Genomic DNA, 16717 nt, shown 5'->3' on the forward strand with positions numbered 1-16717 from the left:
AGTTACTTAAACTCCATCTTAGAAAGAATGTGGTCAAATGGGGGCTTGTGTCCCATAACTAATTATGCCTAGCCCTGACCTGGATGGCCCAGGCTAGTCTGATCTCGTCAGATCTCAGAAGCTAAGACCCTGGTTAGTACTTGGAGGGGGGCTGCCAAGGAATACCATGGTCACTCAGCAGAGGAAGGCAGTGGCAAACCACCTCTGTTAGTCTCTTGCCTTGAAAACCCTACAGATTCCCACTTTCCGTTGGCCGATTCGTACATTTTGTCTGTGTGTGTCCTTGCATGTCATCTTCAGTAGCTAGGCAACCAAGATGTCAGCTAAGCTTTTTATAGCATTACTAGTTACATGGTGAAGGGGTTAAACCCCCGCCCCCAGTTTTTATTCAACTTTTTGTTTTGTGCAGACTTAGGAACTACTTAGCCCTGGGTGCTCCCCACCCCCATTTTTTATCTTTACAGTTGGGTCCACCCATGGGAGTTAGATTTAAGATGTCCTAAAGTAAGTAAACATAATTTTATTTAGCCACTGTTATGACCAATCTTTCTATCCAGCTTTACTGGGATGCATTTTAACAGGTACAAACTTAGTTTTTGCTTAGTATTCTTAGTATCCTGTCTGTTTTGATTTGACATGGATAATAGAGATGCGAAACTTGAGAAATACTTAAAACGTTTTTTGAAGCTATAAGAGGTAAAAAATCTGTTCTAGTGATGCTGCTAGAATTTTAAAAAATTATTTCCTTTGATCCACTTTACAACTTTTTTGTAGACACCATGTTACCTTATGTCAGAATTTGCCAAATGCCAGTTGCTAGGTCACTATGGTGCCTAGAATTTCCAGCAATGATTTTGTTGCAATTCTTAAGTGGCGGTACAGGTGTTGCATCTAGCCAGTTTCTCAGTTGGTGAAAGGATATGTGGGAGTACCCTTCAACCACTAAAAAGGTTGTTTTGATTCATAGGATCTACATGGACAAAAAGCCATGTGGAATGGGAGTTGTAATAAGAAGGGGAATTACTTCAGATTGCATGAAAAAGTCAGCAGAGTCCAAACTGAAGCTTATATTTTCATATCAGAATGTTTTGTTGTATGACATAAAAATAAATTGTACAAGGTTCTTGTCTTTGATTTTTTGAAAGTCAGGAACACACCATTTAGTGGTGGTGGATGAGTTCATTAGTTAACCCCGTTGTTATTTATACCAGTTTCAATATTCAATTGCTTTTTAAAGCAATAATGGATTTATGAGAAATTGGGGAGAAGTTGGGCTAGGGTTAGAGGTGAGCTTTTTATTGCAGTTACATACTGCAACACTTATAGCTTTAATAAAATTATGAGAAACTCTGAAGAAGTTAGGATTAGGTTTTGTGGTAGCAATATTAGAAAATTTGGTCATTAAAATATGAAAAGCTGAAAATTCAGAAATGAGTTTTGGCTCTAAATTGTGGGGCTGGCTCCTAGTGCCAGAGAAAATTTTTAAGTTCTGCCCTATGTAAACCAGAACAATAAGTATACATATCATAATCTTGTGCAAGCATAGAATGTGATATTTGGCACAGAATTTAGCATTTAAAACAAATAGCATGGTTCTTGCGAGATGAAGATGGGCTCAAAGGAATGTGAAACATACCTGTAGAAGCCTCAAGCTATGCAAATGGCAGTTAATAGGGTGGTCAGTGGCCTGTATTTCAGTGGTTTATTTTGTGGTGCTTCCACTGAGTTTTAAGAGAAGCCGTTTCAGAGGTTGGCATGAGAGATGTTTAAAGCAAAATATAGACAATTAAAAAAAAATGATTCCATTTCTACCCCGCCCTCCCCTAGCTGGGCTCAGGGCGGCTTCTAACAAATGCATATCAGGAAGCAGTTTTCCTTAAGGAGTTCTGAAGGCACTCTGCCATTGCTTTTTAAACTCATTGGGAGTTGTGGGGCAGGGATTCCTATGTGGGAAAAGTGCTGCAAGGGAATTTCCAGAGAATTCAAGTAAATAATTGGGTGATGCACGTATGCTGTTGTTTGAGTTTTCAGTGTCACTAGAATAGTGCCACTGGAGGGAAGTTTGTTGCCTGAATCCTTTAATTAAAACTTGCTACAAAAAGCAGCCCAACGTACTTCCTTTGTTTGAAGTTCAGGGTCCATTCTTATCCTAAACACCCTCTTGAAACAAATTAACAAAGACAAGGCAGGGGAACAAGGTGGGTTGCCTTTCAGCATCCCTGGAGGTATTTTGTATGGAAGAGTTTTATGCATGAAGTGGACTGACAAAGCAAAAGATATTATCAGACGTGGCAGTTCTGTTTATGTACCAGCTAAGAGAGTGTCAAACTGCTTTAGTTAGTACATGCTGCAGAAGCCTTTTGGCAGATGTCCACATTTCAGCCGAGGGAGGAGCCCTTCTGTTCAAAATGGATGCTGTGAGGTTTAAATGCTGCAGAGCTTTCATGTTGGATGAATGTAATTGGATTTGTGGCCGGGGATGTGGAACAGTAAAGCATAGTAGTGCTATCAAAATGGGCTGTTTATTTTGACACATTTTTTTTGGAAGAGGCACTTCTGCCATAAAAACATTTCTGGATACCAAAGTCCTGTGACTATGCAGGCCTTTCTGTGGCCTTTCAGACTGCAGTGGCTGTTCTTTTTAATCTGAGAGGCAGCTGTGAGGTGCCTTTGGAAATTATGGATGCCATAAGCACAATAATTAAATTGGCAAAGGGAATTGTTGTCAAGTTGATGCCAGAGAATAGGTATTTTTTGACTTGTGGTGAACCCCAAGCTTGTGAGTTTCACAAGGCTATTCAGACAAGAACTGTATCTTATGAAAATACTGCTTGGTATCAGTCTGGTTCATAACGAACCAAAAGCTGTCACTGATGGGGGACTTTCAAAGGCAAGATGTTCCTTCTGTTGGCTTGTTATGGCTCAAATGCTAGAAGACACTTTTTTGGTTCATCCCTTCTCCCTGACGAATTGTGTTTTAAGTTAATGGATTTAATTGCCCTTGGAAAACTTATTTTGCTCTTTCCCAGCAGTTTCAGCCCAAAGTGCCTGATGTCTCCGAAGTTCAGTCTTTCTCCAATGTAAGAATCCTGCGAAGCTTTGCCTCTGCTAGGAAGCAGTTTGATTGCTGGGGTTGCTTAGTTGTGCACTTGTATTCTGCTTTCTTAGTGTTTGCTCTGTGTGTGTGCGCATGTTGGTTATGGGAAAACCTTGACTTGTCCCATGTGTGAGATGCTTAGATATATCGAAAACTTTGTGTAATAAACATTTTACTTCAAATAATTCAGACAAAAATGCTAACCTGTACTTGCAGGTGATCTTTTACTTGGCCATCTAGATTTTGGATTGGAAGCATAATACTACCACTTCTTTAAAACCCAGTCTGGGGAGGTGCAGATACTGCAGATTCTCCAGATACAGCTTGAGCCAAGACCATGATTTAAAAACTGAAAGGTCTGTTATGGCTTTGAGAAGCTGTTTAAAACAGAGTAGTGCTTCTTTAATGCTGAAATATACAGTTAGCAGTAGCTTTTCCTAGGCTGTGTAACACTCAATATTAAGCATTTCTGAATTAATTTGATATTTCATCAAGGACATGAATCTTCAGTTTTCATTTGTACAAATTACTTTAGGTTTAATTTTGGCACCAACCAAATGGTGGCAGGTACACTACTGTGTCCTTCTACACTGTGCTGTAATGTCTAGTATCGTGAGCATTCAAAGTTTCAAACTAACTCAGTTGGGCTTCTCCTTGGTTTGTATACAGTAGTGCACCAGAAGTAGCTGAATTATCTATTGGTAGAAGTCCCTTTCTAATCTTTCTGATAGGCTTTGAGGCTTTTAAAATTTCAGAATGGTATAAAGGAATTCCCGGCAGTTGTTGCATTTCTTTGAATTGTAAATGATTAGGATCCTCTAGATGACTGTACAACTTAGTTTAGTCTGGGTTGAGTGATCTTCTCTCTGGCTGTTGATACATTATCCAAATGCTTCTGCTTTTGCATTTGTTTTATACCCTCATGTCAATGCATTTGCTTTTTCAGGCTTTCTGTAGATACAGCATAGCACCGGGTTGTGCCATTAAAGTTCTTTCTAACTTTACTAGCACATTGTTTACAGGAAAAAGGGTTTACATATTTTAAGATGAGAAGTATAAAAGGGTCCCATACAAGGTTCTCTCTTTTACATAAACCTGAATGTTTCAATTTTTTCCCAGTGTTAGAAAAATGTTACCAGTTAGTAAGCTAGGAAAGGGTTTTCTTAAAACCTTTCTGTGATAGTGGCTATGCATTCTTTGTGTATCATGATACCTCTCTTGAATTTCTAAAGTTGTATGGGTAGAAGCCCTCTAACAGGGTCTCTTAGTTTTATGAACTCTTATCTCACTAACATTTCTTATCTTTCAGATTGAGAAAATCATGAGCTCCATTGGTGAAGGCATTGACTTTTCTCAGGAGCAGCAGAGAATTTCAGGTACCATACTGAACTACTGATGGTTGTGTGTTCAGCTTCGATGGACAACCTTCTCAACCTGTGTTAAGAAGCCAGCATGGTGTAGCGGTTAAGAGCAGCAGACTCTAATGTGGAGAACCAGGTTTAATTCCCCAGTCCTCCACATGAAGGCTGCTGGGTAACCTTGGGCCAGTCACAGTTCTCTCAGAACTCTCTAAGCCCTACCTACCTCACCTATCTGCCTGTTGTGGGGAAGGCAAGGCAATTGTAAGCCGCTTAGAGACTCCTTACAGTAGAGAAAAGTGGGGTATAAAAACCAACTTTTCTTCTTTCATATGACTAAATAAAAGAAACGTGAAAAGTCAGGCCCATATTGAGGCGATATTGGGCCCTTGAGTTTTTCAAGTCACTGAAGCTGTGCTATTTAGAACTGTGCAAGGACTTGGGTAAACAACAGCAACTAGCTGTTTTGCAGTTCCTACGTTTGTGAGGATGGACCTAATTGACCCAGTCCTCTATAATAATTGAGTTGTTCTCCATTATTTGGCATAAGCAGTTAACAGAAAAGTTCTGCACACATGCTGCACACACTGTACGTTGTTGTCTTTTTAATGTCTATTTTGGCTTGTTTTACTTGTTAGTACTCCAAAGAAGCTAAGTGCTAAACACAACAGAAATTAGTTAATATTAGGCTAGGCAAAGTGGGAAGACACAAAGAGAAATGCAACTAGACTTAGTAAGGATACAGTCAGGGTTGACTTAAAAGGGAGGGATGGTCTTGCCTTGCATATTTGTTTGCTATTTCCCTTCCTCCATGTTTGCATTCCCCTTATGCGTTCCTGACTCGGTGTCCTGCTTGCCAATTATGGAAATGCATCTTAAGATTGCTTGTTCTGCTCCTTGTCTCAGCACTCCCCCCAACCTTGGTTTGAAATTCCCACTCCCTGTTAGTGGTTCTGATACGACTGCATGACTAATCCTTTTTTTTCAGTAGCTTTGAGCATTAATTTATAGGGATGTCTTGAAGGTGGTAACCTAAATAATTAGAAAAAGCCTTCGGCCGCAGACAATAAACTTTTTCACTATCACTAGTAGTGAATCATACATTCAGTTAGACCACAGAAAGATGTCTAATGTGCACTAGAATTGACTGATCCAGATGCTGAATGGAAGGGAATGTAATAAGAGCGGGGAAACTATAGAGAGGATTTTTATAGTATTAGGTATGCCTGCATTTTTATGAGACGTAAATTCAAGGGGTGGGCAGCCTAGGAAAAAATATATTGTGTGCTAAGATTTGCAGCAATACTTCGTAACACAGGGAGTAAAAAGAGATGGCAAGTCTTTTTAGGAATTCAGCTTTGGTAAAATCTTATAGTTTAGTACTGCATTATTTAACATCTGCCAAGAACGAAAGAACAACACTAATCTACAGCAAACCAAGGGGAAAATATTCAAAGGTGCAGTAGAAAACTGCTTTTGTTTTACAGAAATGACCTGATTAAGTTTTACTGCTTTTTTCAGACTTGAGGGGCTAAGATTTAGTGAAAGAGCAAATGGCTGGCATGTAGACGGTTCCAGGTTCAGTCCCTGGTATCTCCAGTTAAGGATATCAGTAGCACATGTTATGAGACTTTTTTCTGCCAAAGACCCTAGAGATGTGCTGTCAATCAAAATAGATGGTGCTGTCAATCAAAATAGATGGTGCTGAGTCAGATGAACCAATTACTGGATTCTGGATAATGTGGCTTCATATGTTTAGAGGTACTATAATTCAAAAATACACATATAAAATATTGGGGTGTATCCAAGCCAGGACAAGTGCCAATGTGGATTTTCCCCATGTTCCCCTAGCCCTGAAACACCATGCTTGGAGTTGTAAGAGCCCCATGAACAAAAAGTCACTATAGTCAGTGTGCTGCACTATGAAATACACCCAGTACTATGTATCCACTTTATAAAACTGATAACACCGAAGACACTAAATGTTCCTAAATGGTTAAGAGTTGTGCCCTTTAAGCTGAAGGGGCAAATACTCATTCACTTTCACAAAAGCATTTACAGGGATCTAGTTTTTACCTGCTTTTTTGAAATGCAAGATGGTCCAAGCAATGGGAAAGTAGAAAGAAATATGCAACACTGAGTGTGAAAATATGTCATCTGCTACCACTTTTGAGAAGCATAGCGGTGCCCTACAAATTAATGGAATAGCCAATATAGAATTCTGTTTAGGCTCGTCTATGTGGCCAATAAGCTGCTTGGGCAATAAACTGCAAGGAGGAGAGATGTCAAACATATCCTATGATATTCCCTCAAAGCCTATAGTAGGTCTAACTTTAAGCTCATTCGTTTTTTGTGCATCAGACTGTATTGGCAGTGACAACAATTAAAATGTTGTTCCAGTGGTCATGTTTTTTATTCTGTTAGTAAGCTTTTACTTGATTAGAGTTTTACATTACTCTGTGGAGTAGATTTTGCAACGTTGTATGGCCTTGCAGCTGTTTTATTTTCTTCCCTACATAGCCATATTAACACTGTTCTCCTAGAGCACTGGTTCTCAACCAGGGTCCATGGACCCCCAGGGGTCCGCGAGAACTAAATTAAGGTCCGCGAAACAAAGTTATAAACCCATAATAAATTAATATTTTCAATTAAAAGTTCTCTATTATAAAATATATATATTCAAATATAATTCTAAGTTTAATGTTTAACTAACAGTTATGATTAAAGTTTATTTTCAAATTCCCGGAATTTTTATTTTGAACCTTGGGGTCCCTGCACCGAACAAAAAAGTCCTAGTGATCCCTGGTCAAAAAAAAGGTTGGGAGCCACTGTCCTAGAGGGAGACATATTTGCTAAAGGGAACTTCCTATCCAAAAGGCTTATGTTAATTGTGTGTGCAACTCATGCTGAGCTGACGCTTTTTGCAAGTTCCCTGTGGCAGTGATAGTTTAATCTGTGAGACCCTTTTGTTCAGCTTTTGCTGAATCATAGGGGCCCGTTTTGCTGAATTCCATAGCAGTTAGCTGTGTCAAGCCTTTCCAATTATCACATGCTGGTATTTTATGTAGTAAGATATTAATCCTGGTTCACACTTTACAATAATATATTGAAGTTGCTAACCTTGAAATTAGTTAATATTCCCTCTTCAGAGAAAATGGTTGTTTAGAAAAAATAGAAGATCCCAACAAACATTGTACAAAAATGACTGGTATATGTATAGTGGACATTTTCAGGAAAGACTAACTTTATTATATATAAAACCCCTTCCTGATGAATCCAGGATGAACTATAAGCAGCATCTGTGCTGATATAAAAGCAGGGAAAATATATAGAAGCTTCAGAAAACCCTTCTAGTATGTGATCCCCCCACACATACAATCATTATTTAAATATCTGTTTAGGCCAATACTTGCCACATTCGAAACAATAGATCAAGATAGTCATAGCATCACAGTTGGCAATCTGTTGAAAGTATTGTGTTAGATCCAATCTGTCCTTGAACAGAGGGATCTTTGCTCCTTCCCTTTCACTGTGACTCCCTGTGGCCCCTGAAAAAGCTTCTCCCAAGGGGTGGGGAGGCCTTAAGAACAGCATAGGATGAAGCTGGGGGGGGGGGCTGCAGCAAGGAGAAGAAATCAGCAATGTTGTCTTCCCTCACTCTTGCATGAGTGGAGATAGCACAGAGCAAAAGATTGTGGAATCGTGAGAGAAATTTTGGCTGACTCCCTCTTTAGTGATTGATCTAACCTATAGTTTGTGTAGCCTAGGAAACTCAAATATGATTCAGCTACTTCCAGCGTGGCTAGTGGGGGGAAATGAATTTTATATTTAGCAAAATGTTTCAAGCACTTTGCTATAATTTTGTTGATGCAGAAAAATCCTTTCTAACTAGTACGTTAACTTTAAAAAGTATGAAGACACATTTGCCTGCCACTTACTTGCTTTCTGCCCTATATATTTAAAAATCTGAGTCTTTCCTTCAAACTGCACAGTATACAAATAGTCTTTAGTCTTTATTTGAGCTCTCACAACCTTAGTTATTTAGTTTCCCTATGTAAAAACTGGTTTGATTTCAGGGAGTTTTCTGAAGCTGGGTTCCACAACATGCTGCCTAGAGACCCCCCCATCTGAGAGTCAGTGCTCTGACCCTCCTCCAGCAAACTTCTCACAAATCAGGAAGACAGGGAGGAGTTTCCCTGAGAAGGGAGGAGTTGGCCTCATGCCTCTGACAGTTGTTCTACCGATGGAGAGTTGGCTTGTCCATGTTCTGAGCCCTTTCCTGGAGTGTGGAAACCTCTGCTGTACTGAGCAAGCATCTCAAGATCTATGCAGCAGAGAAACATTTCCTGGGGGAGGGGAAGAACACTGCCTCTGAACTCTTCCTGGAGCAGGAAAACCTTCTCCGCTGCACCCAGCCTGCATCCCAGTGGCTGGAGTCAGCAAACAACTCTTCCCACCCCTTGGGAAGGGACAGAATGCCAGGTTGGAATCTTTCCAGGGAACACAGAAGAGGTTTCTGCCCTTTATTGGGCTGGTTCCTTGGAGAGGTTGCAACGAAACTTTTTGAATAAATAAATTATAATTCCAGAGGCTCAGCTCAGCAGAGAACTTTCCACGCGCCCAGAGAGAAGGGGCAGAACAATGACTCTGAACTCTCCCCAAAAGGAGCAGATTTTTCTCTGCTGCGTCTGACTTTACGAAACGCCTACATTTTAAACTATGTCTTTGATTATGCTGGGCATTTGTGTGTGCGCATAGCTGGCCCTCTTAGCTCCAACTTAGGACCTTTCTGACCCGTGCAAATGTTTGAGTGGTATTAAGCTTGCATTAAGCTTACCCTTTGAACACATGAAACTGCCTTATACTGAATCATACCATTAGTCCATCAAGGTCAGTATTGTTTACTCAGATTGGCAATGGCTCTCCAGGGTCTTAGGCAGAGTTCTTTCACATCACTGACTACCTGGTCCTTTTAACTGGAGATGCTGGGGGTTGAAGCTGGGACTTTCTGCATGCCAAGTGGAGCTCTGCCACTGTCCTGCAGCCCCTTTCTTCCCTGTTCTCTAGTAATTTGAACATGAGTCATCTTCAGACTCATTTTCTTAAAAGAAAAGGCTGAGGCACTGTCCTGTCCTGACTAACAGATGTGGCAGTTGCCCTACAGCTATGCTTTTATCCTGAATTTGTCTGTTAACTTCATCTAGGTTCATCTGAAAGGATCAGCATTTGCTCCGTGAGCTACGGTTCCCTTTTACAAATGTAATCAGGCTGAACTCTTCTGTCTGTTGTCACCTTACAGCATTCGCATGTTTTTTACAGATTTGGGGTATACCAAAAGAGTGTTGTAAATAACGACTGTAGTATCAAATGCTTATACATTGGTGGCTCTGGTTTACGTCTCATGATGTGACCAATTACGATAGCCTCAGTTTAGTCATTTAAGCTTCTAGGAAAAATTCAGGCTTGATTTGATCTATAACCCTCTTTATCCTTTTAGCAGTCCCATGATATCCATAGAACTCTCCTCCAACACTACATTTCAAATGGATCATTTTTCTTCATTGTCCAGCTTTCATATCCATTCATGATAATGGGGACATGCAGCAAGTTAAATATTTCTAACATATTCATTTCTGCTGTGGTGTTTTATGATCAGATTTATCATGAAGCTTTTTAAGCCCCCTTTTCTACCAACACTGTTATTTAGTAGCCCACCTAGGTGTTTAGGAAGGATCCTACAAATATTCATCGGATTTGCTGTATTTATTTTTTCTAGAATGTCAAAATAATGAAGCCTTCTCTGCCTGAAGGACAGAGATCATTTTCATGCTTTCCAGCTGCTAGTCCAGTTCTCGCATGGGAGATCAATGAAAATGCACTAATGCTCAAACCTAGATGATCCCCTTCAGATTAGCATGAACTAAAATTAGCAGTAGTGGACTGTGACATGAAATAATTTTATCCATGGGCAATTTCCAGCTGGAACACTAACAATATTCTTCCTTTGGAGGCAGGATGAATACTTATGTGTTAGAAATAGGAAGTCTTTTTTGTACATGTATATATTTGGGTATATTTGCTTTTTTATTTGACTTCTACACCATCTTTCTCCCCAGTGGAGGACCCAAAGTAGCTTACACCATGGTTCTCCTCACATCAACCCTGTGAGGTAGGTTAGGCCAAGAGTGTGTGACTGGCCCAAGGTCACCCAGAAAGCTTCCATGGCAGAGTGGGGATACCAACCTGGGTCTCCCAGATCCTAGCCGGACACAATAACCACTACACCAACCTGACTCTCAAATATACTTTATATATACATTTATATATTTTATACATGTGAATACATTTTATCATTACTGGCTTCAGGAATCCGATTCAAGGTAATTCTTATTTTTCCTAATGTTGTTAGTCATTAATATGAATCCTTGGGGATAAATAAGAAATGTGAACTGTTGTAGCAGTGACCTATGAAGAGCTCTTTAAGAAGCCAGTTGCATGTCTCCTGGTGTTCATTCTCTGTCAGCAGAAGGGATCTCCCATGGTTAGTAGATAGTCGTTATGCTGTTCCTCTTCCTTTAAAAGGAAATGCTAGGGTCACTGGAAAAGACAGTCATGCTAGGAAAAGTTGAGGGCAGCAGGAAAAGAGGAAGACCCAACAAGAGATGGATTGACTCAATAAAGGAAGCCACAGCCTTCAATTTGCAAGACCTGAGCAAGGCTGTCAAAGATAGGACATTTTGGAGGACTTTCATTCATAGGGTCGCCATGAGTCGGAAGCAACTTGACGGCACTTAACACACACACACACACACACACACAGCTACCTTGGAGCATCTGTTAATATTCAACAGTTATGAGAGTAAACCATTTTCTAGTAATCCAACCAAAATCTGTTTTGCTGCAACGGCAAACCACCTTCTTGGGGTTCTGGGTAATGCCTCACTTCTAAAGAAATTCAATAGCTTCTATTGATAAAATTGTGCAAAATCTTTACCAATTTGTGATAAAATTCATTAAACTTGTATTGTGAATTTTTCCTCTAATGCTTATGTTCAGTTCATGATCCTTTCTATCATCTGTAGTTGGAAATCTGGACTTTACACAAGTCTTGCAGTGTATAAGCACCACAGTACATAAATAGGTATATGAAATAACTCAAGGGTAAATTAGCCTGCATCCATACCTTGCTTATCTCTCTATTCCTGCTCCAGCTCCCAGTCCATGCATACCGTATGTCCAGAAAACTGTCAAATTGCCTAATGACCATGGTACGTTTTGCTCTCCTATTCAGTATGTGGTATTATCACATACTTTTGTCATCCAGAGCCAATACACTGTCAGTGCCATACTGAAATTCACATTGTGGCTCCTGCCCTCTGATCACAGCAGATGTGATCTGGGTTGCATGGATTGGTCATGGATTTGGCTTGGCTGGTACAGATCATCTTGCTTTGCAGAAAATAGTTAGACCTCTGATCCCTTCCAGTAGAGCCATCTTGGGCTCCTTGGTGGCAGGGTGGGAAGAAAATGTACTAAAGAAATAATACATAAAACATGCATGTGTTTTATGTAGCAGACCTTCTTAGCCCTTTCTGTTAGCATTTTGCTTTGTTGCCAATTCTTTGCCAGATAGCCAGATTGATTGTCCTCATTAGAAACCTAGTGCTGAGGGAAGCAGATGACTAATTACACTTCCATTCAACAAGCATGGCTTTTGAAAGTAAGAATGCAGTAAAATGCATGTTTGCTTTCTTGCAATCGATGTGTAGTTCTGTTGCCTTCTTTGTGTAGGCTAGGGTAAAGTATGCATTTTCTTCTTGGATTTTTTTTCTCTTTTAAAGCTACTGCTGCTGTGCTAGACAAAAATCTTGGAGCTGCACCTTTTCTCCCCCTCTCCATTCCATTAATGTATTCTAGGCTTCAAAGAATCTATTGGCTGAATCCTGCTGTAGGTGATATGAGCTGTTTCCCCTGTGAGGGGCTCAATGAGAGTTGCCTTGCAAGGTAGCAGCTTGCTGCTTGTCTAAAGTGTATGTGTGGAATGCACCTCACATTATTCAGGACCCATTTGCATTACTTCTTCATACCCACAGATTCATACTGAGATGTGATACAGTATTCAAGATGCAGATTTTCTGAAATTTAAGAGACCATTGGTTGGGGTCATATACCATCATCTCTTGCACTTAGTTTCCTAGCACATGGTGGCTCTCTTGGCATGGCGTTAAAAGAAGAGATTGTGTGCTGGTTTACAATGATTTCATCAGTCAGTCATCCCAGTGGAGAGGAGTGGCCTCTGCAACATCTTCAAACCGAAATAGGCTTTTTTCATTAAAGAATTCATTTGAAACACTACAAGTTTATTCTGCAGAAAACTAGTTCCAAAATACAAATTGCATTTTATTCACCAATAGAAGCTTTCTGTAATTGGCATTTGTTTATTCATTTTTCACTCCAGTAATGCTTAACACTGATTATTTTTGCTTCTGTGGGTTAAACTGACTTGTATGAATATTGACAAATTTTTGGTACTGTTTGGAGCTTATTAGGCTCCCCAAGTCATTCTCTATCTTTGAAGATTCCAGATAGGTATCCGTTATACTCTGAAGCAGCAAAATAAAACAGGAGTCCAGTGGCACCATGGAGACAGAAAAAATTTACTCCTGTGTAAGCTTTTCTGAGCCAGAGCTCAGCGTGGTGTAGTGGTTAAGAATGGTGGTTTGGAGCGGTGGAGTCTGATCTGGAGAACCAGGTTTGATTCCCCACTCCTCTATATGAGCGGTGGAGGCTAATCTGGTGAACTGGATTTGTTTCCCCACTCCTTCCCCACTCCTACACACGAAGCCAGCTGGGTGACCTTGGGCAAGTCATTCACTCTCAGCCTCACCTACCTAACAGGGTGTCTGTTGTGGGGAGGGGAAGGGAAGGTGATTGTAAGCCGGTTTGATTCTCCCTTAAGTGGCAGAGAAAGTCGGCATATAAAAACCAACTCTTCTTCATCATCAAATGTACGAAGCGTAACCTCATTGTGTGTAAAGTACCATCAAATTGCAGCCAGTTTATGGCTACCCTGAAGGGTTTCCAAGGCAAGAGTTGGTTTGCCATTGTCTGCCTCTGCGTAGTGACTCTGAATTTCCTTGGTGGTCTCCCATCCAAGTACTGACCGGGGCCAACCCTGCTTAACTTCTGAGAGCTGTCAAGATCAGGCTAGCCTAGGTCATCCAGGTCTTAGCGCACCTTCATTATGCTAATATTTTTATATTTAAGGCTGCAGTAGCTGATCAGTTTGCAGTTTAGCTCTCTTGTTAGCATGAGGTGCACTTTCTATTGTAGGGCTTGTTTCATTTTTCTTCTTCATGCTTTAGTACATGCCAGGGAAGAATGAGTGGTCTCTGCAACAGCCCTGTTCTTATATTAATGTGCAGCCATGAAAGTGCAGTCTGGCTCACAGTAATGCAAACACAGCAGTTTTAAACATTTGGCACATTCAGGGTAATCTGCTGTGTGGCTAGTTGCTTGCAATCATTCATAATAGGGTTCTGCCAAATCTGACGTGCATAGGGTTGTAATAATGTACTAGGTTTGATGGTGGCCAGAATGATATAATGCTGCCTAAACTGTCTTTTGTTATACCTTTTTTTCCTTCCTAGTTCATAGCTGAACAACTTTGTGCTCTGTAGCATATATCAATAGGGATGTTGCAAGTATAGTAACAGTGGTATACATTTCCGCAGTGCTGTAACTCCTTGGACAGCGCACAATGTTCCCTCTCTGGATGTAACCCCAGCACAATGATGCATGTTGGCACATGGTGATATACTAGTCAGCATGCCCTTCGTAAGCACTTGCTGCATTTTGTTTTCCAACCACCAGTGAGCAAAACTATTAAAAAAATGAATATGCCACCTCTCCAGAGGCCTCCTCGAGGTGGTTTAGAACAATTGTTACACATGGGTAGTGTTGCTAAATGTAGTGCTTGCTACGATAAATCCAAAGGGGAGAATCTCCAACTCATGAAAGCTAGTTCTTGAATAAATATTAGCCTTTAAAGTGCCACTGGTCTTCTGTTTAACCAGAACTACAGCTATAGTTTATATAATTATACCCTTTCCTTTCATATCTCTAAAGTAGGCTAATAATCAAGAGGCTTTCCTTTATAAATGGGGATTTTATCCAAATGAGAATTGTCCAGTTTCAACAGTACCTGGTGAACACTGGCTCTCGTGTATGTAGACTATAAGTTATTCAGAACATGAAGTCTTCTTGTGTTTTGGAAGCAAGCTGCTGCTATAGAATGTTAGTTTACAGATCACATGTTTTTTTTTAACTCAGTTTTATGAAACCAGAGGAAGTTCACACTCTGTGTTAGGTAATTGGAGCAATTCTCAAAACAGTTGCCATATTTGCTTTGCTCTTGAATTAGGATACACACACACACACACACACACACACACTCACAATTTCAAGCTTAAATAGAGTAGCAGCTTGGTTTTCATTGTATCTTTATGATTCCATATTAGTATATTGCCACTAAGAATCTTTGGAAATATTAGAGGTGGTATTCTGTTGCTCCAATTATTATAACATCCAAGCAAATAACTGGTATTCTTGTACCTTACTGTTTTCAAATAATTCTGGGATGTTTCAATAACTGGGCATCTTCATTCCTGCAGCGGTAAGTTCTGGTTTCCCATAAATTCGGTTGACTTAAATTTTGTCCTTTCATTCTCACATCATTGTTTAAAGGCAGAAAGAACATCTTAAAAACATTCTAAACATAGCATATGTTACATACAAGTACATAGGCTGAACAGAAAAAGTCAAGATATTGTGTGTCTTTCAAATAATTCTCCCTGTTGCCTTCAGCCATGCTTATCTTTGAGCATCTGGAAAACTCAACTCATGCCTGATAAATTAATCCGAACTACATCAATTTTACGGTTGAAAAAAAATAAATGGCTGTAAAACTATACCTTATTGCTCAGGGTCAAGTAAATGTTACATTTTTTACTTGAATATTATAAAGCTGTTGTCTTATTTTTTCCTCCCTCATCAGATTCTATGCTGAAATCTGATCACTGCTTATGCTGGGAGGGGTGTGAGCATGAGGGGAGGGAACAGCCAGTAAGAGAGCGAGAGACGCAGCAAGTGTGGCGCTTGCTGCCTTTTAGACAAAGCAGTCTGCTGCGGCTCTCTGAAAAGGAAACCTGCTTGCTTTGGGAAAATACCACAGTCATTTGCCTGCTTATGGAGTGGAAAGGAATTGGTCTGGACCAAGGAAAGAAGCTCGCGCCAAGCAAACAAGAGTCAGATGCTTGGATTCTGGGAATAGATGCTGTCCCTTTGCCCAGGCTTTGTCAGGAAAGGGAGGAGGAAACCCTTTGTGAGCGCTGCGTCCCTTGTGCTGCAGTGTGCATTAAGAAGGCTGGCCAGCTCTCTAGCACTCATTAACTGTGACTTTCTTAACAGAGGATCTCTTCTGCAGACCAGTGTCGCAGTTCTCTCTAACCCCACAGTTGTTCGGATAATAGCCACCACTGCCTTGTTTAGGCTTTGAAGCAAGGAAGGGGTGGGAGCTGTTTTAAGAATGTGCAGAACTTCAGATAACCACAGGGTTGAAAGGCTGCAACCCTGGTGTCTTGTTCATCAATATTTTGCAAATGCCCTGCAAAGACGGACATGCTAGGAAGCGTGAGAAAATTCTGTGATACTTGCGTAGTGATTTCTCTGAGGACTGAAAGGATGTGGGGTCGGAACTTTCCTTGCTACATCAGATGTCTCCAGTTTTGCACAAGGAAATTAACAACTTCCTAGACTCAAGTGTAGAGGAAAGAAGAACTGCTCCCTGTAGCTTCTACATGATCCTTGAAGAATTTGTTTCTGATTGACTGTTTGAAAAGAAGCACCAGGACCTGTCTAACCCTACCTGCTGCAGAGAAAGGGGGAGGGGGGTGTTCATCATACTTGGCCTTTTTCTGAAAGCAAGGAACTGAAGGGCTTTGTTCTGAGTGCTGCTTATTACCTGAGTGAGAAATTTGGAGGTATCACTTGCCTTTAGTCAAAAGAAATGAAGGACTGGCAAATACAAATCGACAAACAACTGGCAGGAGCAGACGAGTTGGGTGGAAAATGAATTGACTAATGTTTTTGTTCTGTCGGGATTCTCCAGTGTAGTTATTTGCTCTGGTCTAGATGTTGATGGTGGTCTCCAGCGCAGTTCAGTCGATAAAGGCTGTCAGGATGTCATGCATCTGGATAGGTG

At 40.5% G+C, this 16717-nt stretch overlaps 1 protein-coding gene across 1 annotated transcript in view; it reads left to right on the plus strand.

Annotated features, from left to right (window-relative positions):
* The window catches only part of ANKS1A (ankyrin repeat and sterile alpha motif domain containing 1A), a 141344-nt gene that overhangs the window by 62777 nt on the left and 61850 nt on the right, over positions 1-16717 (plus strand). Inside the window, exon 12 of the mRNA XM_056867497.1 lies at positions 4407-4473. Coding sequence (XP_056723475.1) covers positions 4407-4473 — 67 coding nt within the window. The remainder of the gene's footprint in view (positions 1-4406; positions 4474-16717) is intronic.

This window comes from Euleptes europaea, chromosome 2 (assembly GCF_029931775.1).
Source record: "Euleptes europaea isolate rEulEur1 chromosome 2, rEulEur1.hap1, whole genome shotgun sequence".
NCBI lineage: Eukaryota > Metazoa > Chordata > Lepidosauria > Squamata > Sphaerodactylidae > Euleptes > Euleptes europaea.